This window comes from Poecilia latipinna, unplaced genomic scaffold (assembly GCF_001443285.1).
Source record: "Poecilia latipinna isolate Pla-1442-1.1 unplaced genomic scaffold, P_latipinna-1.0 Scaffold145, whole genome shotgun sequence".
NCBI lineage: Eukaryota > Metazoa > Chordata > Actinopteri > Cyprinodontiformes > Poeciliidae > Poecilia > Poecilia latipinna.
The window spans coordinates 381387-409368 of NW_015112761.1; the positions used below are offsets into that span (position 1 = coordinate 381387).

The following is a 27982-nucleotide window of genomic DNA, read 5'->3' on the forward strand; positions in this document are numbered from 1 at the left end:
TTTTGTTTAAATTTTTGTTTTTCCTTTTAATTTTGATTTTTTTTTCCCTAAACTGTTTTTTTTTTTTTTTTTTTGGTCTCAAAATTTGAACTTTCTTTCTCAAAATCTGTACGTTTTCCTCTAAATTTGGATTTATTTTTAATTGCAGAGTTCTGAGTCTCATATCAGAATTTTGACTTTCATCTCAAAATTTGGACTTTCTCTGAATTCAGACGTTTTTTCCTCAGACTTTTTTTTTTTTTCTCTCAAAATTTGTACGTTTTCCTCTAAATTTGGACTTATTCAGCTTAGAATTCTGACTAATTTTGACTTTCATCTCAAAGTTTTGACTTTTTTTTTCTCAAACTTTGGATTTTTTTAATGCAGAATTCTGATTTTAATCCTCTGAGATCAAAAACCAGAATTCTTTTTTTCAGTGCCCTAATCTTCTGTACTTCTTCAATTTAACACAAGTGTTGCCCCATTTATTTAGTCTTTCTTAAACAAAATAAACTCAGATGAGCTGCTGAACTTCTTCCCTTGCTTGTAGAAACTGTCACCGTGACAACAAAGCCTGACATTACAGACGTCGGCGTGAACACGTCCTACTCGTGCAAAAGTAAAGACACGCTCGTCGCTTCGCTCCAGGCCAACATGACTCTGTCGGACGTGCTCATTCAGGCCTTCATCGTCGGCGGCAACAGGAGCAAGAACCGTAAGAACCGCCGCCTCTCGCCCTCCTCCAGGCTCAGACCTTCACATATCAAGTTCTGATCCGATCTCTGTTTTCCAGTAACAACCTGCCCTGCGGACACACCCGTCACTCCCACTCCCACTCATGTCACTAACGCCACCACTGTGGCGCCGGTCACTAACGCCACCACTGTGGCGCCGGTCACTAACGCCACCACTGTGGCACCCCCCACCACCCCCACTCCCACTCTGCCCACTCCCACCGTGGGGAATTACTCCATCAGGCACGACGCCAACAGCACGGCCTGCCTGCTGGCCAACTTCGGCCTGAGGATCGGCTTCACTCAGAACAAGGTGCGTTCAGAGCAAGAGGAGCATAAATTTACTCAAGAAAGTAAAAAGTATTTATCAGAGAAAGTATCTGGTAAAAAGTCTACTCAAGTACTGGGTTAATAATTAAATTATCAATCAATTAATATTAATGACATCATGAGATGCACCAAAATGTAAAGTTAAGTGGAGATTTTGATGTTTTACAGATTAAAATAAAAATAATTCATAATATCACAACAAAAAAAGAGCAAAAGACACTTTTTAATAAATTAATTTGTTTCAATATAAAACTTTAACAAACTCTGAAAGCCTGTGTGTGCCATTTTTATTTATTTTGGCTAAAACATGAGAACAGACATTTTACTCAACTAAGAGTAGAAATACTTAATCATAAAATTACTGACGTAAAAGTAAACGGTACTAAAATGCTCCTAAAAGTACTTTAAAAAATATTTACTCAAGTAAATGTAGTTAAATAACACATTCAGAGCAATAATTAAGCCAAAACTGTACAGAAATATAAACATTTTGCATTTAAGATACAAAAACATTTTTAGCAGTAAATATTTTCTACCTTGATCTTTTCATTTGGCAGTTTTGGTTTCATCCAGTTCAGATTCTGTAAAAATCTCCAATTAAACACCTTTTGGATATTCAGTTATTGATCAATTAATCTAAAAATAATCAACCCTTCACTGTATTGATGTTAAATTAGCTGAACTTTTCACATGTTAGAAATATTTATTTTTTTGCTGCAGATGCATCAGAACACCAAAGCAACGCTGCTATTGTATTTTAAGCAATAAAATTTTTATTTTCATTAAATGTTTGTTTTGCATTTTCTAATGTATTTTCAATATTTAAAATAAGCTTAAGTAGTAAAATGAAAAATATCAGAATGTGCCAGAGATTAAATAATTAATTGAGATGAATCAATTTATTTAAAGAGTTGACAACTAATTTTGTAATCATTAACTGGAGTATATTGGCTCAAACGGGGCATTTGCCGATTAAACATATTCAGAGCAGCTTTTATTTTAAAAATGAATCGAATAGTTTCTTGGCATCTTTTAATGCTTTTGTAATATTGTAAAGATAAACGGCTAAAGTTCTTAAATTAAAAATCTGCAGAATATTTATTTTTTATGTGATAATGAGGATAATCGATTACTAAAATAATTAATAATTAACGCATACGGTGCCTTTAAAAGGTATTCGTCCTTCAGATTATTTATTTTTATAACGTTTATAAATCAATCATAACCAACGACATTTTTGACAAAATTACAAAATAAAATCATTTCAAACACTGTAAATGTCTAGCAGTAGTTTGGGAATAGTTTCTTTACAGCGGTTTTTATTCTGTGTTCAGAAGTATCAGGAGGTGAACTTTGACCCTCCGACTGAAGTTTCTGGAAGCTGTGGAGTCGACAACAGCGAGCTCATCCTGGTGTCCAACAACATCACCGTTTCCCTCTCATTCTACAATGTAAGTTTTATATTGTTTGGTTTGTTGAAGCTTATTTCTGTCTTATACACACATTTCCAGCAGTATCTTTAATTTAATTTCTCAAATAAAAGGTGAAAATCAAATGTTCAAATATGTTATTGCATACACTGCAAAAACGCATCTTAAGTCTTTTTTAAGTCAAATATCTTAGTTCACACAGTTTATCTTGCGAAACATTTTCAGAAATAAGGGAGAAAACAAGAATCTGCTCTGCAAAAACAAAATATCAGGTGTTTTTGGTCAAGTGTAAATATCTTAGTTTTGTCTGATTTCAAATTTACCAACTTATAAGTAACTTCAGCAATAAATATGAGTTGGTTTTGAGTAAATAATTCCCTAATATTGATGGAAAAAGTACTTGTGTCACTTATAGATTATTTCACTTATAACATGGAAAAATGTAAAATAATCTGCCAATGAAATAAGGAATGATTTTCTTAAAACAAGCTTCTATTTATTGCTGAAACGTTACTTGTAAGTTAGTTTTGTCTCATTTAAAGTTTACTGAGATATTTGCACTATAAAATCTACTTGGGAATATTTTGTGCTTTTGCAGGCCAGATCCTTGTTTTCTCCCTTTTCGTGAAACTTTTCACATTCAGACTCAGTTCTGCTGCTCTTTAGATGTTTTTACTGCACATTATGAGAGGAAATGCTGTGTGATCTCTTTACTCATCAGCAAACATATTAAAAGTTATCAGGTTTTATGTTCTGCTATAAAAATGTGAACCTCACAGAACGAAACAGGAAGTAAGAAATTTGGAGCTTATATGATCATTTTAACTTCTCGACCATAAAACAGAGGGGAAGTTTTACTAATCCGATACATCTGCACACTCGGCATCAGACACTTTATCTAAATCAGGGGTGGCCAAGTCCAGTCCTCGAGAGCCACCATCCTGCAAGTTTCAGATGCATCCCTGCTTCAACACACCTGAATCAAATGAATGGCTCATTATCAGGCCTTTGTAGAGCTGATCCCGATCTGTTGGAGTAAGGATACTTCTAAAACTTGCAGGATGGTGGCTCTCGAGGACTGGACTTGGCCACCCCTGATCTAAATAAATTATTTTCAATCTTAACAGGACACAAAGAAATTCCGCCTCCATGCAGTGAACGTCACCATCAACTCCAGCTCCGGTATTTATTACCCGTATCCACTCAGAAACAACCTGCAGGTTTGGTGCTGAGCTTCCTGTGTGTCGCCCTGCAGGGGTTTTTGCTCAGAGCAGCGCCAACCTGAGTCTGTGGGAGGCGGCGGTGGGAAGCTCCTACATGTGCAACAAGGAGCAGAACTTCACAATCACCAGCCTGCTCTCCTTCTACACCTTCAGCCTGCATGTGCAGCCGTTCGGCGTGAAGAACGGCCTCTACAGCACAGGTCAGTTATCTCTCATCTAATGGACTGAGTTCATATTAATGCTCTCTGTTACTACGTGGAAGCTGCAGTTCATTCTTTGCACATTTATTGCAAAGAATTTCATTTAAAACACAAAAAATTCAGTATTTTCATTATGTCATGACTTGTTTTTCACCTTTTTTTTGTTAAAAACTGAAATTTTAATGTATTTTATTGGGATTTTATGTCTTATACCAACAGAAATTAGCATTCAGTTGATCTGAAAAGTGTGGCATGCTTTTAACGATTTTTACTGGACGATAAATTTTTCCAACGATGTTTTGAGACCATTTTCTAGCAATAAAGTAAGAAGAAAACTTTCTCAGAGGTCAATAAATTTTAACTTCTAATGAAAATTTAACTCTGGAACTGGGAGACATTTTAAATAACCAAAATAAATAAACGACAGAAACAACAAATTAAATAAATTATGAAGTTTCTGTAAGCAAAATTATCCTTCAAAAAAAGATGGTTGAGACAAAATGACAGACTGAGACTTTTATCATCCAGTTTTTGGTAAAAAGAAACGATAAATCAAAAAAATGGAAACTATTGATCTCATTTTAATTTATTAATTGATTAATTACATTTATAGTCCCGCCACCGATTTCTTGCTGATCTGGAGAAACGACTTTCACTTTGGCACAGTGTCTCTTTCAGCTTTGGTCTGCAGTCTTTCCACAAACACTGAATTAGATTTGGTTCTGAACTTTGACTAGGCCACTCTAACTCCTGAAAAGTCAGAAAGATTGTATGTTTAGGGAGAACTTCCACATCAGTCTTAAGTCATTTGCAGTTAAAATGTTGCTCGGCAGCGCTCTGTTTACAGAGATGATAATGGCCGTCGCCGTCGATTGATCGATTTTAAAGTTATTCAGCGATAAGCGCAGGCGTATCGTCACAAGGTCATCGTTTTCCATTTAAAGCTCCTTTGAAAGCGTTGCACTGCTTGTTTCATTCATTTTTTAAGTCTGGATTTACGCCCTTCGGCTTCTTCTGCTGCAGAATTTTGACACGTTTCACCTCAAAAATGCGACATGGCCGTTCAGACTGCAGACTTTGAATACGACACGAATGGAAGTGACACAAATCAGATTTTACCAGATGTGAAAAGATCAGAATTCAGATTGCGGTGTAAAAATTGTTTTTAGGGGAATCGGTGTAAATTGTGACTTAAAATGCAGTGAAGTAATTTCTTGTTGGACATGTAAAAGCGGTGTGAAGAGTTTTGCTGCTCGGTTTTGTCCCATGATGGTGAATAATTTGTTTCTGCTTTGTTCTTGCCTGTTTTGAATTGAGGAAAATGAGAAACTGAACTTTTCCACCTGCTGACTGACTCTCCTTTTTATCTGCAGCCCATGAATGTTCATTGGATGACCCCAGCATCTTAATCCCAATCATTGTTGGTGCTGCTCTGGCTGGCTTGATTCTCATTGTAGTGATCGCTTACGTGATTGGTCGAAGAAAGACCCATGCTGGATATCAGACCCTTTAAATCCAGCGTGCGTTCGCTCCTCACATGTCACGGGATTCCCAAGCCTGGTCCTTGGGTTTGATCTGGCAAATCTATTTAAGATTGAAAAATCATTTTAGTATCAGCTGGTGATAAAATTAAGTAGAAGAGAAAAAACTTGATTAAATTGAATCGGCCCAAAGATGAATTTGATGTTTTCCTCAAGGACCAAACTTGTTTCTCCCCTGGTTCGGTTTGTTTTTGTCCTTCCCATTTTGCTTCTTGTTAATGCTAAAGTTCAGGTGAACAGCAAAGCTCGTTTTCTGTGTGCAGAAACGCCTGAAGATTTATGACCTCTGGTCAGTTCGTCTAGTTTTTCACACGAGATCTTCAGCTTTTATGATCCTGCACTTTGCTCAGCACACATTCCCTCCCTCGTTTTGTTTTGTTCTTTATGGTTTTTCTTTTCACCCCAATAATTATCAAATCGAAATATTCAAGCTGCTTTCTGTGTCCATTTCCAGAATTTCACTAACACGGGTGAGTGAGGTGGGTTTCGGACCCGTGTTGATCCCTGTAGAGCAGGAGAAGTCTTTGGATTTATTTCAGACTTTGAGGCTCTGTTCATGTTATCAGAGCATAAGGAAATATCGGGGTCATTATAGATTAAAAAGGAAGTAATAACTGACCACAGAGGACTGAATTGTCAAAAAAACTCTTTTGTAGAATAATTTCACATATTTACAAGAGAACTTGGATATTCTCAAATGTCCAACATAAATTTGCAAAAAAGAATTTCAGTCAAATTTGTTTAAAAAACATTTTTCTGAAGAAAACTTATTTATTTGACTTATAAAGTCAGATATTTGCAACAAAAAGTGACCAGAGTCTTAGGATTATGTGGTAAATTCATAAGAAATGTATCTGAATGTTGGATCTAAACTGCAAAAACACCAAAAGTATTTCTAGTCGACATTCTAGTGCAAATATCTCCGTTCACTTTAAATAAGACAAAACTAACTTAGAAGTAACTTTTGGCTGCCATGTCTCACCAAGAAAGTTACTGATAAGTTATATTTGCATCAGAAACTAAACTAAAAATACTTGGTCATATTCTGTTTTTGCAGTGCAGACTCTTAAACTTTTTGGAAAATATTCAGATACGATTCTCCTAAACCTTCGACTTTGGTCGCTTTTTGTCAGTTTTTGTTTTTTTTCTGAACAAATTTGACTCATTTTGTAACTTTATGCCTTAAATCATAAAAACAGAGAATATCCCCTTTATTTTGTTAATACGTGAAATCTCTAAATTTCATTCTTTTTGGCTTAAGTCTACTCCTCCATGGCCAGTTTTTTTTCATTCTTTTATCTGAAATGTCTCCAATACTCCGCCTATGACTGTAAAGCCAGATTATAACTTGACTTCAGATATTCATCAGATAATTTACGCATCTGATTCAGATTTAAAGTGTAAAGAAAGGAAGCCATTGTTAAACCTGTGAGAGTCTTTTTATTTTTATTTTTGCACACACTCCAATAAGAGCAAACTAGAACGAAATAATCACTTTTTATTTTTTATTTAATCAACAAACACATGGTGGCATTAGAGTCAGAAAAGGGAAATCAAATGTTTCACTTTCGCTGCGAATCATTCTGGAATCAGGATGTTTGCACAGAAATGCACTAAGAGGGTTTTTATGTTGCTTGTCTAATTTTCTCACCTGTGTTACAATCAGCTGGATGAGAGGACGCTTACGGTCCTGAAAACCTTTCACATTGTCTTTGAATATTTGTGACAAAGAATAAAAAATCTAGATGACGCTTTAGAGAAAATAACAGGAAATGATATCGCTTGTGTTTTTGTTTTTTGATGAGAGTTGAAAGGCCAGGAGCTGTTTCACTGCTGCAAAGATTAAAAACTGGAAATAATGAGCTGGAGTTTATTTTTCAAAAAATGGTTTCAGTTTATATTAGCGATGCACCAGTTACACTGCAAAAACTCAAAATTACCAAGTATTTTTGTAGTTTCCGGTGTAAATATCTTAAAACGCCTGAACTATGAAAACCAGCTTGGCAACATTTATGTGCTTGGTTTGAGTGAATAATTCCTAAATATTAATTTGTAACAGTCCTAGTTCCACTGACAGATTATTTCACTTGTAACATGTAAAAAAATCGTATAAATTAAATTATCTGCCAGTGGAAGTAGGACTTTTAAATCAATATTGAGGAATTATGGATTTAGAACAAGATCTTATTTTTTTCTGAAAGTTACTTGTAAGGTAGTTTTGTCTCATTTTAAATGCAGTGGAAACTAGACAAAAACACTTAGTAATATTTTGTGTTTTTGCAGTTTAGAACCTTTCTTTGATGTCTGATAAACTAATTCCTATTTTTACTGACTATATAATATTATGCATATTAATAAAATATAATGTATTCTATTTCCCATCCTCAGATGCCCTGATTGTTAATTTTCCTGAATGATATAAACCAATTTTCTTTAATATTCTACCTGCTAATTTAGGAATTTTCATATTATAACAGAGGAAAAAAGTGCAGCAGGTTATTTAAAGTATTTTAAATTAAACATGCAATTATGGAATAAGATTGCATCTGATTTCAATTACATTCTTTTGAGTTTTATAAAAAAATTATCAATAAACATCCTTCAACTCTAACTAGGTTAATCACAGATCAGAGTACAAAAATTATCCAGTTACAATCTCCAGTTGGTGCAGCTCTAGTTTTGTTTAACTTGTATCATATTAACTTCTGCTGAGTCTGATGTAGGTTTCATTAGATTTCCAGCATATTTAATCTGCTGCCACGTTTGTTCATATAATCTCTAGAATTTTCCATTTAAAAACACAAAGTTCTCTCCGTGCAGGAAGTCATTGATTGTCAGGATTAATTGAGGTTAGGAGCAGCTTCAGGCAGGAAGTGTTTCCATAGCGACGACTGTACCTGTCCATCAGTTTCTACACTGCAAAAAATCAAAACTCTTACCAAGTGTTTTTGTCTATAGCTTATAGTACAAACATTACAGCACGTTTGAAATGAGACGAAACTTACAAGTAACTTTGGCAACAAAGGAGATTATATTAAGTCAACAATTCCTTAATATTGATGGAAAAAAAGATATTTCACTTGTTTTAAGTGAAATAATCTGTCGGCACCTTTTTGAAAATGTTTAATGAATTATTGACTCAAACCAACCTCCTATATTTTGCTCTTTAGCTATTTTTTTTTTCCAGTGTACTCAGATTTTTGCACTAGAAGCTACGGAGAAAAAATACTTGTTACGGTTTTGTGTTTTTGCAGTGTGCTGTGCATTGTTTGCACTGATGAAATTTGCTTTCACAGGTTTATTGTACATGTGTACGAATAACTGCTTTTTAATCAAAAATGAGCTTGGATTATTTTTTTTTTGCCTGTCTTTTGCTTGTGATTTGTGTCTTGTGTAAAAACTGCCTTAAATATAAAGATGTTCCTGCAGCACCAATAAAGCTTTTAACTGGACTTGTTTAATTCCAACTCGATAAAATAAACTGTTATTCTCAGATTCTGTCATAATTGAAATAAAAGGGAATCTGCTGCAGGACCGTCTCTGTTGACGTTATTTTGCTATTAGCTGCATCACGTTTGATTTGTGTCAATGAAGCGTTTTTAGTATTTTCAATGGAAATAAAAATGTTTGAAAATGTACAGAAGGGATTCCCTGTTGTTTATGCTTTCTATTTGACTAACTGCTTCCTTTCAGGTGTTTTCTTCTTTAAGTGGGTGAGACATTCACGTGTGTGCTCTCTTCATTCCCGTCTAGCTGAGGAATGCCCGACTGAGGAGAGCTACCTTGTTCCCATAGCTGTCGGCGTTGCCCTGCTTGTTCTCATACTTATTGTTCTGCTGGCTTATTTCATCGGGAGGAAGAGAAACATGGCGTCGGGCTACCAGTCTTTCTGATCTTACTCCTCGTTTAGAGCTGCAGGGGGTGGCCGCCGCCTTAATTAAATCGCTGCTTTTTCACTAATTGGTGACGAGAAAAGCGTAATCTGTGTTTTGTTCTGTTAACTTATGGGTCTTCTGGTTGTCTTTTAGCTTTGTATAAAGACTGGAAACACGCTTGATTTACTCAAAACTACCAAACAAAAATTGGAGGTGATTCCCAGAAATTGCACTTAAATATTATTTAGAGCTGGTTGCAAAATGGCCGCTGCTGTTGCACACAACCGAAACTATAAACAACATGGATTATTAAATCTCTCTAAACAAAACTATTACCCTTAAAAAAAAATAATTAATCGGAATGGTGGGCATCCGTAACTAACGATTATGGCGGTTGCTATGACAACGAAACAAGCCACAAGCTTGGAAAGAGTTATCACCTCGTTCTTTTTTAACCTAAAACGGTATAAGTACATTAAAAGTATTGATTACAATTTTTAAGTACTTTCTTTTTGTTGGTCTTGAAGTCATAGTTCGTCTTTTTGCTGCTCTTGCCTAACAGCAAGATGGCGGTTCAGCAGCGCGGATCACTTCCGGTTCAAAAGTTTATTTTTAAGCTAGTGAATTGTTTTTTGTTTTTTTTTATCTATAAATTTTGTGATGACTTTTCTTTAGTTAATTTTTTTTATTTTTTAGACTACTTTCACAAGAAACCATTAAGTTCAGCCAAAAAAAGCAGCAGCAGCAAACATTCATGTTGTGTTCGGATCGAGCTGTTTCCAGTTTTTACACTCAGTTTTTGGCATAATGTTTAATCTGACAAACTTCAGTGAGTTAATTTTCTCAAACTGAATTCGGCAGAAATAATCTGCCTTTTTGTGTTTTTCTCCCTAATCCGCTTTGCATCGCTTCCATCTTTTCATAGGTCGTTTGTGTCCTGCTGCTTCTGGCTTTGTTTCTAATCGTTTATTTCCAACCCAAATCGTCCTCTAACTTCCTGCTGAGGCGCTAACTTCCTGTCTGTCTGTCTCTCTCTGTCTGTCTGTTAGCTGAGGAATGCTTCCTGGACTCTGATTTGAGCTTTTTGGTGCCCATCGCCGTCGGCGTGGCCCTCAGCTTCCTAATCATCCTTGTGCTTATCTCTTACCTGATTGGTCGGCGGAAGAGCCGCACTGGTTACCAGTCTGTTTGAGTCCAGGTCTGCTGCTTCTGCTTCTTCTCCCTGTTTCCCCACCCTTTCTGCTCTTAAATTAAAAAAACAAAACAAAAACAAAATACACCTGCATCAAAAAGCTTCCTGGATTTTTCTCAGTTTTCCTCCGAGGCAGTGTCTCCTTGCAATAACCTTTTAGCTTATTTCCCACATCCAGCTTCAGCTGGTTTTGTTTAGCTTTTTTGTTCTGACAAAAGTGACTGAATCAAGCACTAAAACATTTATGATCGATGACAAATTGTTTTAATATAAACTGCATGTTAAAAGAAAAAGATGGCTATATGGCTGTGAATTGGCCTTCCACACTGCAAAAACACAAAATCTTAAGTAATTTTTGTCAGGGGTTTTTAGTGCAAACATCTTAGTTCACTTGAATTACGATAAAACTAAGTAATTTTCATCCAGTTTTAAGTCAATAATACTTAAATATAGATGAAAAAATTCTAATTCCACTAGCAGAATTTTTTACTTTTGACGATGGATAAATGCCTTGGTATGTAAGTTAGTATTACTAATGTATAATACATACAAGTTACTAATACGAACATAATCAGCTTTCAGCAAGGTATAAGAGCTTCTTTTAAGTCAATAATTACTTAAAATTGATTAAAAAAGAACTAGTTCCATTGGCAGATTATTTCACTTATAACAAAATTTATTCTGATGTTTTAAGAGAAATTATCTGCCAGTGGAACTTGTACTTCTTATCAATATTAAGGAATTATTTACCTAAAACCAACTCCTATGTCTTCCGAAAAGTTACTTGTAAGTTTTTTTTTTGGTCTTATTTTAAATGTACCAAGAATATTTAAGATTTAGTTTTTGCAGTGCACTCTCTTCCCTTCCTAAACCAGAGAGGCTTTTTGCTCTCACTTTCTGTGCTATATTATAGTATATGTGTAAATTAATCTCTTGTATAGAATGACAGACATTGATTTTTGATGAATGTAAGAGCAACCTTATTTCTCAGATGTCGGTTTTCCACAGATTTGTTTTCGCCTCCATGTAACACGAATGAACAGCTAAACTTGTTGCGCATATTCTCACCGGGTGAAAGGGAAAATAATGTAACAGACACTTTACCACCTTCAGGACCAGTTTTATTTCTCTTTTATTTGTAGTTTTTGTCACTCTTGAATTTTGTTGAAATGCTCACATAAAGTATGTTGGAAATTAATTTGATTACAGTGTTGTTTACTTTTAAATCTGGGATTTAACATCTGACAGCAGGAACCGTTTAACATTAAAGAGAGATTATTCCCCTCAAACTCATCTGTGCATGTTGGGTATTCAGAAATCAGTTTTGGAGACCAAATAAATTTTCTTATATAAAGTGAAATGTATTTATAAAGTCAACTAGCACCAAAAGTGTTACACAGCAAGAAAAGAAAAAACATTACAATAGAAGACATTAAAATAATACCGGCACTAAAATAAAAAAGGGGAATAGATGTCACTAAAGTGACTCACTTTCTTAAAGGCCAAGGAGCAAAAATGTAAGATTGAGGGATTTAAAAACAGTTACTGATGCACTGCAAAAACACAAAATCTTACCAAGAATTATTTTCTTTTTGTCTAGTTTCTAGTGCAAATATGTTAGTACACTTGAAATGAGATGGGACTAACTTACTTTAAAAATTAGACCAAAAAAACAACAACTTGGTGACATTTTGGTGTTTTTGCAGTGGTGCTGTTAAAACCACACAATCTAACCTGAGAATCTTAAATTTAACCCTATAAACCATCAGGAAGTCATTAAACAGTGGAAAGAATTGGTGCAAAATGCTTTTGTATTCGTACACACTGCAAAAAAACAAAATATTACCAAGTATTTCTGGCCTAGTTTCTAGTGTAAATATCATAGTGCACTTGAAATAAGACAAAACTAACTTACAAGTAACTTTTCAGCAAGAAATAGGAGCTTATTTTAAGTCAATAATTCAGTAAAATTAATTGTAAAAAAATACAACTTCTATTGGCAGATTAATTCACTTAAAACATGAAAAAAATAACTTGTAATAAGTAAGATAATCTGCCAATTGTTCTAGTACTAGTACTTCTAGTACTAATCAATATTAAGAAATTACTGACTAAAAAACACTTTCATGTCTGGCTAAGAAGTTATTTAGTTAGTTTTGTCTCATTTCAGTGTACTAATATATTTTCACTAGAAACTAAGTAAAAACACTGGTGATATTTTGCGTTTTTGCAGCATGCCTGTTCTGAACGCACAGCAGCAGCAGGGAAAAAGAGTAGACTTCCTCCCGTTACGTCTTTGCCCATAAATGGTCCGGGTACGAATCTTTACAGCTGCCAATGATGTGATTTGATTCTCTTTCAAACTCATTTAAAGTTTTATAAAGATGTTTTTTGACAAAGATAAAAACTCATTTTAATTTTAAGCCACATTTAACCTGTATTTTGATTTAATATGCAGTATTTTAGAAGAAGGATCTGCTTTGTTCTTCATTACTGGTTTCTGATGGGAACATATTTGTACCAAAACGAGCACGGACCCAGCGCCGCCATTCCTCCGTTCTTTGAGCATTTTTCATCCTCACACCTCTGCAGTTTCCGTGCCTTTCTGTTGAGCACCTCACCATGAGCTTCTGATGGAGGAATGTGACACGTTAGGCTCGTTTTAACACGAGTGGGGAACAAATTCAGTAATAAAGTTCATTTCTTGTTTTGTATCTCTGTTCTTCTGCTGTGTATTTATTGGGAGTGAAGGAGTCTTGTGACTGAATTGAGCTCAAAGGTTGGGAACTAAAGCCTGAAGTCATGTGGAAGCTCAAACCGTGTTTTGGACTTTGTTCAGTTTGGTTCTTTAATAATCTGTGTTGTACACAGAAGCCTGACTCATTCCAGCCACAATTTCAGTCTGACTGATAAGTTATCTTGTTTTTGTCTGAAGCTTTTAGTTGATATCTTGAATATTGTTATCCATAATGACATGGAGCAAACATCCAACATGTAGAGTTCTGTAAAAATATAAAAGGTGTGAACAATACAGATTTTCACACTTAAATATGTCAGATCTACCAAAGATAACCTGGGTAAGGAGCTCAATTGGGGCCATAAAGTTTGTTCAAAAGAAAAAGAAATCCAAAAGTGAAAGAAAAAACATGAATATGAAAAGTATTTTTGAAAATTTTTATTCAAATTCACATCATTCTTTTTCTAGTTTTAAAACATTACTTTTGTTTCAAAGCTTTTTTTCAGTTTTAAAGTTGTTTTTTTTTCATTTGAGCAAACCTTATGGCCCCAATTTAGCTCCATACCTGAGTAAAACAATGACTTTCAGGTCATGATTTCACTTACCAGGAAAGTTAAAATCAAACTGGATTCATAGTAGAATTATTATTTATCATAATATATTTCTTTATTGATCAGTCTGGTATAGTATTTTACTTTTGCAAAACAAAAAAAAAACAAAAAAGAAGCATACACATCATAAATTTAAAATACTGCTCTATTCAACAAAAATATATAGTAATCATGTATTTGCATTTATTATGTCATTTTCTCTGTATAAGTACAACACAAGTCTTCTTTTCAGCGCTTACATGATAGTTCTTTGAATTCTTACAACTTAATTGAACAATATAATTCAAAACAAATTAGTACCTTATCACCATTACAAAAAAATGTGCAAGAAAAACCATCAACTAACCTGCCGACATTTTCTAATTTCCTAGTAATGCTTTAAGTCAGAATTGGATTTGCATAGCCAGAAATGCTAACTAATTGGGCAGAGTTTAATTTAGTTTTGATTAATTTTGCTAATCATTATAAAATACGAGGAGCTGAATTGTAATTCCCACTATGCAGCTGTCCGGTGCACAGCACTGTCTGTTGTGGATGCCGACACCCTGCTTAAGGTTCAAGAAACAACAGATGCAAAATAAAAATGTATAAATCTAGTTCCTTATTTGTTTCACAGCAGAAGACATATTTAAGAGAAAGATGAGGAAATAATTCAAGAAAAAAAAAAATAAAGGTCTAAAATATTTCTTCTCTTGTGCATGTTCTCCTGCCTCCATCACAGGAGCTTCGCAATGTCTTTTGCCTCACGCTCCGACCTCCAGGGTGAAGGTCACGCTGCCCAGGTAGCGGTCGGTGGGTGAATCGTTAATGATTCCCTTCCCGTTCAGTTTGCATTGCACGTGGATGTGGGCGTCCTGCTGCACTCCTATGAAACGAACAGCCACCAACGGCGAGGAGTAGTTCACCTGCGACGAAACGGACACAAAACGACTCAGATTGATCGGGTTCGACTGAACTCCTGGTTCGTCAATCAGCACTTACATGTCTGAGCTTCCCGTAGTAAGGGTAGTACTTCAGGTCAAAAAGGTTTTTAGGGAAAAACTGAATATCTCCTATGGCCTCTTGAGGTCCTTTCTAGGAGAGAAAACAAATAATTTTCTTAACTTGTTCTCATTTAAATTCATAACCTGGGAATATTTTTACATTTTGTCATCTTTTTAATTAGTTTATGTGATAGACCAACAGAAAGTAGGCTATAATAGTGATATGGAAGGAAATGAATACACAATTTTATTATTATTTTAATGGAGCAATATTATGTATAGCACCAGAATTCCACAGCACATTTACATGTTAAGGTTGTCATAGTCAAGCTAGCATAACTGACCTACTTCCCTCACCCTGCCCATTTATTTAAATTAAAACTTTTTTCTGACATTATCTACTTGTTGTAGTGTTGACAAATAGTAGCAAAGCTGCTGTGTCCCTTTTTCTTTTAAATGTCATGCATACATTTAAGATTTAGCATATCATGATAACTTAACAGCTAAAACCAATGGTAGTGATCGTTGGCTAGCAGTTTTTTTGCTCTCCATCATCACATTGCAACGTATAGCACAATCAAGTACCATAACTAACTATGTTACCTTGAGTTGTTACAAAAATGCTGTATTTATCAAACATGACTTGAAAGAAATTTAACATTGCAATTTAACACCTTGAAATTGGGTGTGAGTCTCTTTAAGTAGCTCCTGCTCTTTCTGATACTTCAGCATGTCATCACAATAAAGTTTCTCCATTCATTAAGCCTTTCAAAGCCTGTCTGAGAAGTAGCTCCTAGAGTGAGCTCAGCAGAGATGCATTTCCACCAGGTGTTTGCTAATTGCTGCTGGATAGTCTGAAGGAGCAGAGTGGTGCAGGAGGGCTGCACTGTGAGGCAGCAGCTCAGCTGGACACAGCAGCTCTAAGGAGCAGATTTGTGGAAACGGCAGCGCTTGGTTACACTACTCGTTTTTCTGACAGGTAGTGTAACTTTACGTAACAATTTTATGTAATGCCACACCATAAAAACTGTTGTTTCTTCCACTCCAGTTATTCTTTGTGATTAAAACTGCAATAAAATACATTAAAAGACAAAATGTAAAAATGTTCAAGGGGTATGATAGATTAGAAAGGCACTGAATTTAATACAATATAATTAAATGATCTGATGTTTTTCATACCTTAACACCACAAGTGACATCTATTGGTTTACCCTGTCCAGGTAGGTAACCAAGAATCTATGAAATAATATAAAGTACATTTTAGCACACACACACAAAAAACAAAGATTTCCAATTTTTACTTTAAAAATGAACCCTAAGCAAAACTCACACAAGTTTTCCATATGCAAACTATATTTGCAAAGTAAAATAGTGAAAAAATTAACTGGAAAGTTTGGGTTATTTAGCCTGTTAAAGGAGGGGGAAAAAAGTCATATTTTCACCTTGTTGTTCATGTTTTTATAAATGTGCCAGTTCTAAACTAATTCAGCAAGCTAACTATTTAGCTGACAAACAAAATATTTTGCTCCAATCTAAATATTAACTTCCAAGCTAAATATATTGGGGCTGGTCAATATGGCTGAATGTACCGGAATATAAGGATTTCATATCAGTCGATATTGATAATTAGTGATTAGTTTTTGTTTTAGATATGTTAAATACCGCAAAACTGCTGTTCATGTCTCTCCAACTGTTGTCATTTTCTCCCTTCACTCCACTGTCAGTTTATTTTTAAGCAGTTATGAGGTCAACACACTGTTGCTAGGTAACCAAAGAGTGAGCGAGTAGCTAGGTAACCGGAGAGCGAGTGAGTTGAATAGCCCCGATTTTAGATCGGAGCGGTTCCGACGGGCTTCCCAGCGGACCAGATCACTCTTAGCTTAGCTTAGCACACACGGCGGGGATATTGCTTCAGTTTATCTTAAGAGTCATCCCGACAATCGAGGAGTCCTTAAGACCGTCAGAAAGGGGGGAATATGGTTAAAAATATTGTCCTGATCCCACCAATCTAGCTAAAGCCTTTCCTCTACTGCCTACATCTCCCAGAATGCTGTGCGGTTCGGTAAAACGATTGAATTTTCTAGAGGACGTTTTTTTGTCTGTATTGCGATATATATATATATATATATATATATATATATATATATATATATATATATATATATATATATATATATATATATATATATATATAGACTAATATACATAGACTCAATGGATCAAGTTTTTTCCCCAAACGGTCCCCGTGTTGTTCTACAATTGGCCACAAGGAGTCACTATTCAGCGATTACACCCTCAGTCCCGCTCTGTTAGTTCCTCATCCTTCATATTCCCAGTGACTGCCGCTTTCCTTACCCGGTTCATGCGGAGCAGGATGCATGGCCTTCCGTGAGAATAGCCATAGTAGGGGTCCTGGATCCCTGAACACTCCCCCAACCAGGACCTCTTGAACTGACACGCTTTTCGCTCCGCGGTCTCCTCCAGGTCGTCCTGCATGAAGTACGAGTCGTGTGTGCACCGAATATTCTTCCTGTCCTGAGTAGCGTCATTGTACGCTGGAAGTGGAGAGCAGAGGCAAACCCAGGGAGGTAAAAGAAGTGTCCTTTAAACTCATACACAGCATCTGCCCTGGTAAAATCTACATAAAGAAGTTCAACAATCAACACCAACATTGCTGTAAACTCATGGAGCAAAATTGGGGCCACAAATTTTGGGCCGTAGAGGTTGTTCAAAAGAAAAAGAAAAAAAACAACTGAAAATTTATTTTGAAACTGAAAAAAATGTTTGAAATTGAAAGAAAATCTTAAGCTGAAAAAAAAGACTTGAATCTGATTTTTTTTTTCATTTTCAAATATTTATTCTCAGTTGTTTTCAGTTTCAAAACTTTTTTCAGTTTAAAATCTTTATTTTGTCAGTTTCAAACTTTTTTTCAGTTTTAAAATATTTTTTCAATTAATTTTTTTTTTAGCAAACTTTCTGGCCCTAATTTAGCTTCATATGAATACACTCTAACTTTAGTAACTTTTGCCCAGAGTCTATCACTAATGTGCTCTGGATATATCCTAATTTTTATGTATTTTGGCAAAATTTTGACTCAAAAATATCAGCAAGGTTTCAGTTGTATTGGGAACTTGTCCTGTTCTAACGGTACTTTTATATCAATTTATTAATTATTAAGCTGCAACAACTTTAATAAAAATAATTTTTTACATGTTTGTTGAAACAATGATGTAGTTGTGACAGTAGAGTATGAGACAGATAATCTGTGATATAATGTAGCTTCTCTAAGTAATAAACAACCAATAAGAGCGCCACGCTATGCTACGCTGCACCTAGCATAACATGTTGTGCATGCTCCGGCTAGTTAGCATGGCCACCAATAACAGCAGATAAACAATTTTCCTATAACGGCAAATTGTTTTTCCACTACTAGCCCATTTAGCAGTGAGTGCATTAGGATGTTTGGAAGCGCTAAGACCCGCCTCCTGGCTCTGATTGGTTGTTTTTGGTCAGGAGAGCTACATTCCTTCAGATGGCAGTGATTGATGTTTTCACAGCTTATCTATTTCACAACAAACTGTCACAACATGGTGATTATTTGAACAAATATGTGAAAAAAAACATTTTTTTTAAATCAAAGTTACATAATGCAGCTGTAAAGCTAAATTTCACAAACACAAATGCAAATTTTTGTAGAGAAAACCAGATTTTTCTGTTTTTTGATTGAGTTTAAGCAATATTTTCTCATAATTAGACCTTCAACTAATCAAGAAGCAAAAAAGACAGTATGGACTTGTACCACCTTACCAATAAACATTTTTGGAAAAATAAAAATAAAAAAGAGGAAAACCGAGGGGAAAAATGAGAGAGTGAAGGAGCGAAAGAGGAGGGAGTGAGGCATAAATAAACCTTTGCAACAGCAAAACCCTGCCAGGCTCAGGCCTCTGGCAAAAGGAACCTGACAAAAGCTTGGTTTGAAAAAAAACTGTACTGAATGGCTACTCTCTGCCCACAAAGAGGCTTCCCTTCCCAGCATGCTCTGCAGGAAACAAATGTTAAAAAATGAGACAAAGGTAGAAGAAGATGAGGATTAAGAAAAAACTCTGAAGTTTCTTTCATTTTCAACAAACTCAGCAACCTCAAAGTTTAACGTCATCGCGCCCAGACGGACTCACGTCTTAGATATTCATCAATGGACCGGGTGTACTTCTTCCAGGATTTGCGGTCCGACGCATTGAAAGCGATGTCGTGGCCTTCTAGGTGTGGGGCCATCGTCAGACCTGCCAGTGGAGACCCAGAGACAGTCAACTGCACAGAGCAGAATGAAACGCGACGGCACATCAGAGTCTGGGGGCTTTCTTACCTGGTGGCATCACTCTGTCATTGAAGGTGGGATGATAGGGACTGATGGACCACATGAGGCAAAACATGCAGCCGCCAAACATGGCCGCCAGAAATGCGTAAAGTGCAGCATAGAACAGGAGAATGAGACCTAGACAGAGCGGCGGGAAAATGTTATTACACAAGAGGTTATGTCTGATCTGAGCGAAGGGAAATAATGAACCTTATTGTGTGTGTTTGTGTTGTCTGGAGTCCAGTTCCTGTCTTTGATTAGTTCTGTCTCTAATTTGTTTATGAAGACATGAAGGGGGGAAATGTTCCCCCTTCATGTCTGGAGCTGCAAATAATCTCTACAGCCCATACACTGCAAAAACACAAAGCATTACCAAGCCTTTTTGGTTGTTTCTAGTACAAATATCTTAGTACACTTAAAATAAAACAAATATAACTTAGAAGTAACTTTTCAGCAAGAAACAGGAGCTTGTTTCAAGTCAGTAATTCCTTAATATTGAAAAACTACTTGATAAAAATGAAATCATCTTCTAATGGAGAAAAAATATTATAACTTATAAAATGTGTTGGTCCAACTGGCACTTTTTCATCAATATTAAGTCCTTATTAGCTTTAAACAAGCTCCCATATCAAGCTGAAAAGCTTCTTATAAGTTAGTTTTGTCTTATTTCAAGTGTAATAACATATTTGCTCTATAAACTAAACCAAAAAAAATGGTATGAGTTTGTATTTTTGAAGTGTATAATAACTCCCTAATAAATAAATCCTGAGGTTTTGCATTTGCTGCAAAAACACCAAAATCTTACAAATTATTTTTAGTCTAGTTTCTGGTTCAAGTACGCTTAAAATTTGACAAAACTATTGTTTTGAGTCAATCATTTCTTAATGTTGATGAAAATTTACTACTGCCACTGGCAGATTATTTTACTTAGAGCAAGGCATTTTTTCATGTGAATAATGAAATAATCTGCTAATTGAAGTAGTATTTTTACATCAATTTTAAGGAATTATTAACTTAAATAAGCTCCTGTATGTTGCTGAAAAGTTACTTGTGATTTAGTTTTGACTTATTTCAAACATAATAAGATATTTGCACTAGAAACTGGACCAAAAACACATTTATATTTTCTGTTTTTGCAGTTCAGTTTATAGTGGAAATATTTACACAAAAAATCACTTAAAAGTAACTTTACATCAAGATAAAGGAGTTTGTCTTAGGTCAGTATTTCCTTAATTTTGATGAAGAAGTACTAATTGCACTTTAAAATTGTTTCACTTATAACATGGCAAAATCTTTTGTTAAAACTTAAATAATCTTGACATTTTTAATCAACATTAAGGAATTGTTTACTTAAAATAATCAAATTTATTCTGCTGAATTTAGTTTTGTCTTATGTAAANTGNGGTAAGATATTTGCACTAGAAACTAAGAAAATTTGGTTAGACTTAGTGTCTGCACAGTGATTGTTCTGCTACTTTTTAACTAATCTAACTAAATGCGTCCTAAACTTAATGGCTTTTGCTGTGCGTGCAATTTTACAGCGGACTAGCAGCGGCCCAGCGGCCACAAAGGCCTTTCTGTTTGAGCTCAGTGAGAAATCTCCCAGCCTGTTCTTTCACTCAGGAACACAGTGAACCTCCGGTTGCCATCGTAGTGAAGTTTTTTTTTTTGCAGCCATAGAGGCCCAGCCAGCTCCAAGGAGCCCCAATCACCCCACTCTGGCATTGTGTCCCCTCATGCACACTTGCCTCACAGGACACGCAGAGCAGACTTCAACTCAGGGCCCTTTTCTTCAGAGGACACATGGGCCCCACTTCTCCACAAGTGTGCACGCACTGGTTGTGTAGCTTCATTCAGCTCTTATCCCTGCCTGAAGGTGAAGCGGTTCATTTTATCCCTGAAACTGAGACTTTCTTGAAATGCATTTGTCTACTGCAACACGTGGCAACAAGCGCCTGCTTCGTCATATTAGGGATGCAACTAACGATTATTTTAGTGAGCGATTATTTTGACGATTAATCGGATAAGAAATTGGCATATTCTGCAGATTTTTCATTTTAGACTTTTTATACTATATTAGAAATACACAAAAATGCAAATAAACTAAATTGAATTCCCTTTTCCCTTTTTAGATATGAAAATGAACATTTTATTGTGTAAAATGGAATAACACAGCATTCATTGAGTGGACGCTTGATTACATCAACAATAAAGACAACATTTCTCCTAGAGTTGACATCAAGTGATGATTATTTTTTGGATTAATTACGCTTAATAGTTAATTATTTTTAACAGAATTTGAACCAGGTGAAGCTAAAACTGCCACTTTAGGAGTTCTGGGTGGATCTGATTTACAGATAGAGTTTTTTTCATAAATGCATAAAATGTATGTATTTTTGTACAGTTTTGACTTAGTGTGTTGTTCTTTCAGCAAATGGTCTTTTTTAGAGCCTGTATGCTGCAGTTTAGCGATTATTTGATTCCTTAGTCAGGTGACAATTATTTCAATAATCGATTAATCTCAATTAAACCAAGTAATCGTTTCAGCCCTATGTCATAAATGACAACTCATCCAGTCTGTATCAAACGTCTCAATTTGCCAGTAATCTTAATGGCAACAAAACGGAAATTGATATTTTATAAATTGGTAAAAATACAGTAAAATTATCCAACAGTATTTAATTTGATGCATTTGTTTTACATTTTTATTTTAAAAATCTGATGAAAGGCAAATGATTTGGTATATAAGTGGCAAAAACGTCTTTCTTTTAACTTTCAACACAGCGAGTGCAGTGTCCCTATAACGAGGACAGAAGCTGATTATTGGTTTCACATGAAAGTATCAGAGCCAGTCAGTCAGTGCAACCCTAATTCTTCATTTCCTAATTTTCTGCTGATTCAAAAAAAATAATTAAAATTTAAATTGTAATTGGACAATTTCCTTTGATCAGCTCACACAATCGATCGGTAAATCAAATACAAAAGAAAACAAAACATTTTTTCTTAGTAAATGCATCAAAACTGAAAACTCCCACTATCTTCTACCAACATGTAATAAAGAAAATCAGAACAAATTAACGGACGTATGCTTTAATTCATAGAGTTGATTTTCCAAACTAATCATTTTCTGCTGGATTTAAAACTTTACAATAAGGTTCTTCATTATCGATGGATAATAAATAGTTCACAGACATGTTATTAATTAATCTGTAAACACTTTATAAATCATTAATAACTGATTATTATACATTAATTAAGGCTGAAACAGAGACACAATCTACTGGTCTCTTGCTAACTAGTGAGCCAAATCTGTTCACAAATGTATTTTAATCTAGAGTTGTTACGCTAAACATTTCAGACTACATTTTAACTACTACAATAAGGATTTGTGAGCATAATTTTTTTTGCCTACAGCCTCATTCATACTCTTAATTAATGCGTAATAAACAGTTATTAATGACTTATAAAGTGTTTATAAACTATTTACTAGTCATCTATTAGGAGAGTCTTATTGTAAAGTGATACCATAAGTCCTATCTCTAACAAAAAACCTGCAACAATTTCTGTCCCAATTATCGGAATCAGATTATTTTCCCATAATTGTTCCTGATTTGTATTTGGGAGGTCAAATACGAAAACATCTCACGGAAACTAAGAACTCCTGTTATCTTCCATCCATGAATGCAACAAGCAGTAAGTCGCCGTTTGATTGCGCTTTTCCTAGCTTAAAATAAACCAGATAAAGATTAGGAACATTCGCACTGATGCAAATATTCTTGAAATTATTTAATTTTAAGATAAAGTTTCACTCAATCAAGGCACCTGTAATGGCTTCATTCACTTTTATGTCTCTAAAACAAAAAAAATATCGTAATGGGAATCGAGGTAAACCGGAAAATAGCCAGATTGGTGCATGTCTAACGAAGCTCAACGCTGAAGCTCGTCTACGTGTTTTACTGCAGCCGAGGGTCTTGTGAGTGTTCAGTTCAGCAGCGAGGTCGCCAAGGCTTTGGGAACAAGACAGCGGAGAGCATGGTAAGATTTAGAGGAATTTGATTCCTGGCCAATGCGAGGCCAAGAACCGTGTCTTCCCGCTGGGGACGTGTCCCCAGGCAGTCTGTGTCCCCAGGCAGTCTGTTTTTGTCGGGACTCTCTGAATCATCCATGCACCTATGTAAACATCAAGCATGAGGACACACAGGCTGTGGACTGGAGGAACATTTCCCACCCTCAACTTATCCTTGAATGCGCCTTGTGAAAACATTCAAACCCCATGCATGTTCCTGAGTTTGTGTGGAGTTTCTCATCTCTAAGACATGTAAAAACAGAAATAACTTTTGCAACAGCACACAGAACCTTCTAGAGCTTGTCAACTCACTCCAGCTCTTGCCGGAGCGACCCATGAATTCGTTGGTCTCTGCATTCCACAGGTACTTCTTGAGGTCGGCTATCTTCTGGTGGAGCGTCCGTTTGGGAATCGGCCTGCGCTTCCACCTTTCGAAGTTCAGGTCCTCCTGCTCCAGGGGCTGGTGCTCGGCCAGCTCCTCCTGCTCTTCCTCCAGCTCTACGCCATGTTTGAGTATCACCTTGGGCGGCTGGTGGAAAGGAGAAGAAGAGAAAAAACCCTCACCGCACATGTTCCAAACTGCCCGGTGCTGCAGTCGACCTATTTTCTTTTGCAGCAAGAAAAAACTGGCATGCCTCCTGATCCGAGTATGACCGATAATGTAAACTGCAAGACAGTGCTCTGCATGATAATGGACATCACACTGATGGTCCTGTCCCCGGTTTCTGCAAATTATAAACTCTCTGGTGACCTTGTGGCACTCGTTGGGAGAGCTGACCTCCGCTGAGCGGGACCCTCCTGCTTGGAGCAGCAGCTGCACGCAGCCAAGCTAGAGGGTCAACCTTACGTCCAGATGTTACTCACTGACTCACAGCGTCCACAGGCCAGGACACACAGATCCCACAAAAAAACCGCAGGACACAATCAATGAATCAACGTTGATTCATTGATTGGATTATAACCAAATTTCAATCTGAGACATTGATTTCTGTTTTTTACTTACAGGACTTTTAATGAGCTTCTCCTCAGCTCCCCCTTCTGTGGTACTGGGATCCATGTTCTTTATAAACAAAAACCGCATTTATTTACTCACAATTCCATTTTTTTTACTTAATTTTGCAAAAACAAATCTCTCAAAATCACCCTTCCCTACTGTACACTTAGCCACAATTTTTAACAAAGAAATAACCTACCTGGAGTTTTCTTCTCAATATGAAAAATGCTGATTAATTAGTCGGAAAGCCTTCTTGTCCCGCTACAGAGCAATAATATTCGTCAAAAAGCGTGTGGGGGTTTCATTAGAAAGTTTGGGGCTTGCAGAGGGGGGACCGGGCACGGAGAGCCTCCTCTAGCTAGGAGCGCATCGTAGTGAATGAACGCTAAACAGAGAAAGCCCGGGGGTGGGATGCAGAGAGCTTTTTTTGGGTCCCAGAGTGGATTTGGCAGAGGCCCTGAATCACAGCGCTGCATTCTGGACACGCACCCGAACAGCCATTGTCTGAAATCTGGACAAGGAGTCCAATAAAAACCTGAATACAATATTTACAGCTCATCCCAAGGGAAGATACCGGCATTCACTGACTGGCTGCGTCATGTTTGCGCGCAAAAGCATCCGTGCAACTAATTTAATCTATTTCTTTCTATTGATTTTAGTCAATCTAATGTAGTTCATATTAAAAATTTACAGGGAAACGTAAAACAATGATTTGCAAATGCGTGAATGCACACATTTCCTGCATTAAGTGCATGGACGTTATGGAAAACAGTATAAATTTACTTTCAAAAGTTCGTGTAGTCCCGATTCAATCTGCACTCGGGGCACGTAAAGTTCTGTTACCCCCCTGTAAGAGTGGGACAGGGGGACTTCTGAGGTTCTTTTTTCTGTACCCCCTTTCCATGAAAAGAGTAATTGCGTCATGGAAAAATCCCTTGTTTGAGATTTGCGCGGCAAAAACGTGCGCACGTGTTCATGTGCATGCATTTTTACGGTGAATTTAACGACTTTCACACAATGCATGCAGCATTTAAATGTTTTTTTGTTTGTTTTTGTTTTGTAAGCCCAACATTAGGCCCTAAATGCTCTTTAACAAAGCAACACGTCCAGTTTGAATGCTTATATTGAAGCTAATATCAGATATACTAAAAAACACAAAACAAAAACATAAACAAACGTCTTTTATTTTTGTTTTAAAATGTCAAATATTAAATAAAAAAAATACAATCCAATATATATTTTTAGCAGCATTACCATAGAGATTCGAAAAAAATTGCCTTTATTATTATTTTTCCAAGTTTATTGGAAACAGAGACGTTATTCTGCAAGGATCCCAATATGTGACTGCAGATGGCGCTGTTTCATTTGTATACTGAAAGGTGTCCTACTCAATATTTCAGGACAAAATAAAATTATTTTATATGAACAACAGCATATAAAATAAAATTAAACATCTACCTAAATTTTCGATTAGTTTAGATGAGGATAAGCTAAGCCCAAACTACCCCCATGTATCTCTTTATTTTGAACTGAAACATTGCGTTGCACGTTAAAACAGAATCTACTCTTTTGAGAATTAAATAAAAAGTGACAACCAACCACATTTTCCACTACTAAACAGTGTGATTGGCACTCAATATTGTTTAATATTTCACAGAGACCTCTGGTAAAGAAGTCACTGCAAAAGTATGTGTGTGAATAACTGCTGAAATACAAATCCTGTGGACACTGGCCTTAAAATATTAACCTTTTTAACTGTAAGAGGTTCAGCTAGGAATGGGGTCATCCTAACATTTATTTTATATTTTTTATTTGATATTGTCATACAGCAAAATTAGAACCAGAAACACTACAGAAAACAAGTAAATCAAATAAAAATTTTATATGTAGATCAGCTGCATATATACAAAGTGTTATTGTGGAGACAAAAGATTTTTTTTTTGCAGAGGTCAGTGTTTATAGGAAGAAAAAGTTAAAATATATCAAAACAAATGTTAATCTATAATTTTATACTTTCAATCTCTCAAATCTTTCTGAAAATTCTGACTTTTTCCCCCCATAATTACTATTATGACATAAAAGTCCAATTTTATTTTATTATTTTATTTTTTTGTGGCCCTAATCTGCGTACCTGAGAATAATAATTTCGTGATCCGAATATTTTGTAATTTTTTTCCTCTACGGTAGTTAGTCCTTCAGCGCACCACTGTCTTCTTGACAGGTGGTGGCGCTACACGGAAATGGAGTCGACCGTTAACTTATTAATCTTTCTCCTAACATTCTGGCTAAACAAACCTAGAGAGCCGTATAAAAAAAAACTAAACGAAAAAAAGGATAATCACGGCTACCAAGTGTTGACGTAGTTTTAAAAGCTAAACTCTTAAAAAAGCTGTAAGCTAGTCCGTCACAAATCGCCGTTTTTGAGTTAAAACTTAAAAAGGTTGATTCACCCTCTACCTTTCCCCCCGACGTGTAAACTAAGATTGTGTAATTTTCCAATAATAAATGCTCTGGGAAAATTAGCGGATGATGTTGGAAGCCGAATTTAATAACGGACATCGGGGCAATGTAACGGTCAGGCACGTACGTACGTACGGTAATGTCAGCGTTACAAGTATAAGTGAAGGCTGTAGGGTGCTGTACGTTGTTTTTAGTGTTTGTGTGACATGCGCACACACCGCCAGCAGCAGCACCGACCTGCTGTCCGACACCGACACATCGTGAGGAGGGACACCGAGAGACACCGCAGCAGCCTCGGGAATGTAAAGGAGACAGGCTCGGGGACAGACGGAGAGCGGTCCTGTCTGTCAGAGAATGCCACAGCAAGTGAACGCAACCTCGGCGTTGGATCACGATCGTGACCCGTTGTCGTTCAGATTTCTACCCCTCGTTGGGTGGTGATTGTTATTCTTCATATTTTATTAGAAGAAGTCATCGCCGAACCAAGATGCCGCCCCGTTCTCACAGCCTCCAATCCAGCCGACTGACGCTCTCTGAGACAAGCATGGGTAGGTGTGCGCAAGGTCACTGCCTTGTCTGCACCAGCTTTTTATTGTTCAGTAACAGTACAGTGCATTTCTCAAATCCAATTTAACCACTTTGGAAACAATAGTTTTGGTTACAGTAACAGCTCCGTAAACATTAATATCCGTGAAAAATAGTCTAAAACAGTCGTTGCACCACCAGGCGGGTATTTTCCTTCATGGCCGGGCCGCAGCGCGTCACTGCAGGTGCGGCGGGGCTGAGTAGCCACAGCAGCCTGGCTCTTATGGCTGCTGATGCTGCACGGATTTCACCAGGATGCTTGGCAACTTTATTCTAAGTACAGTCAAACAAACAATGCTTTTTAGGCTACATAAAAACACTAAATTGTTTGTATTTCTTATAGTGACTATTGTCTGAGTCTAATATATTCATACAAAACAGCCACAGCTGAGTATTTTGATACAGAACACATACTGAAAACATTGTAAACAGTGCATAGTTGCATTACAGTTGAATTTGAAATGTAACCCCAGCTCTGCAAACTTATGTGTCCTTCAGTTGTCACTGGTGACACTGAATCCCTTTGTTTACTAAACCAAAGCATGTTTTTCTATCGATCTCTAGATATCAGCCTTATGGTTCATGCAGTCAAGACCAGTCAGCCACTTTTTATTTGTAAAATAAAAAGATGTTTTAAAGTCACTATGTCATAGTTTGACCAAGATTGGAAAGAAATATTATATATATA

At 36.2% G+C, this 27982-nt stretch overlaps 3 protein-coding genes and 1 long non-coding RNA gene across 10 annotated transcripts in view; 2 read left to right on the forward strand and 2 right to left on the reverse strand.

The window, feature by feature from the left end:
• LOC106945464 (uncharacterized) overlaps positions 1-5452 on the reverse strand; it is a 19646-nt gene extending 14194 nt beyond the window's left edge. For both annotated transcript variants that reach the window (XR_001424571.1, XR_001424570.1), the window contains exon 1: positions 5365-5452. This is a non-coding gene — a long non-coding RNA (uncharacterized LOC106945464). The remainder of the gene's footprint in view (positions 1-5364) is intronic.
• The window catches only part of lamp2 (lysosomal-associated membrane protein 2), a 21919-nt gene extending 11340 nt beyond the window's left edge, over positions 1-10579 (forward strand). The window contains exons 4-9 of one of the 3 annotated variants that reach the window (XM_015029155.1): positions 530-694; positions 773-1026; positions 2378-2494; positions 3601-3655; positions 3729-3896; positions 10362-10579. In XM_015029155.1, the coding sequence (XP_014884641.1) occupies positions 530-694; positions 773-1026; positions 2378-2494; positions 3601-3655; positions 3729-3896; positions 10362-10504 (902 nt within the window). In that variant the 3' untranslated portion in view covers positions 10505-10579. Of the gene's footprint in view, positions 1-529; positions 695-772; positions 1027-2377; positions 2495-3600; positions 3656-3728; positions 3897-5269; positions 6160-9190; positions 9662-10361 lie in introns of those variants that run through there. The other 2 variants (XM_015029157.1, XM_015029156.1) reach the window with 2 other exon arrangements.
• Positions 10580-14452: 3873 nt separating this feature from the next.
• Positions 14453-24639, reverse strand: atp1b4 (ATPase Na+/K+ transporting subunit beta 4). Its single transcript, XM_015029170.1, has 9 exons — positions 24449-24639; positions 24259-24315; positions 23568-23784; positions 19199-19327; positions 19011-19115; positions 17191-17390; positions 16015-16071; positions 14834-14926; positions 14453-14757 (listed from the first exon to the last, which is right to left on the reverse strand). Exons 2-9 carry the CDS (start codon positions 24310-24312, stop codon positions 14596-14598), a joined length of 1017 nt encoding a protein of 338 aa, XP_014884656.1. The 5' UTR covers positions 24313-24315; positions 24449-24639; the 3' UTR covers positions 14453-14595.
• Positions 24640-26696: 2057 nt separating this feature from the next.
• tmem255a (transmembrane protein 255A) overlaps positions 26697-27982 on the forward strand; it is a 20516-nt gene continuing 19230 nt past the window's right edge. For 3 of the 4 annotated variants that reach the window (XM_015029166.1, XM_015029167.1, XM_015029169.1), the window contains exons 1-2: positions 26697-27071; positions 27175-27257. In XM_015029166.1, the coding sequence (XP_014884652.1) occupies positions 27064-27071; positions 27175-27257 (91 nt within the window). In that variant the 5' untranslated portion in view covers positions 26697-27063. Of the gene's footprint in view, positions 27258-27982 lie in introns of all 4 variants that reach the window. The other variant, XM_015029168.1, reaches the window with a different exon arrangement.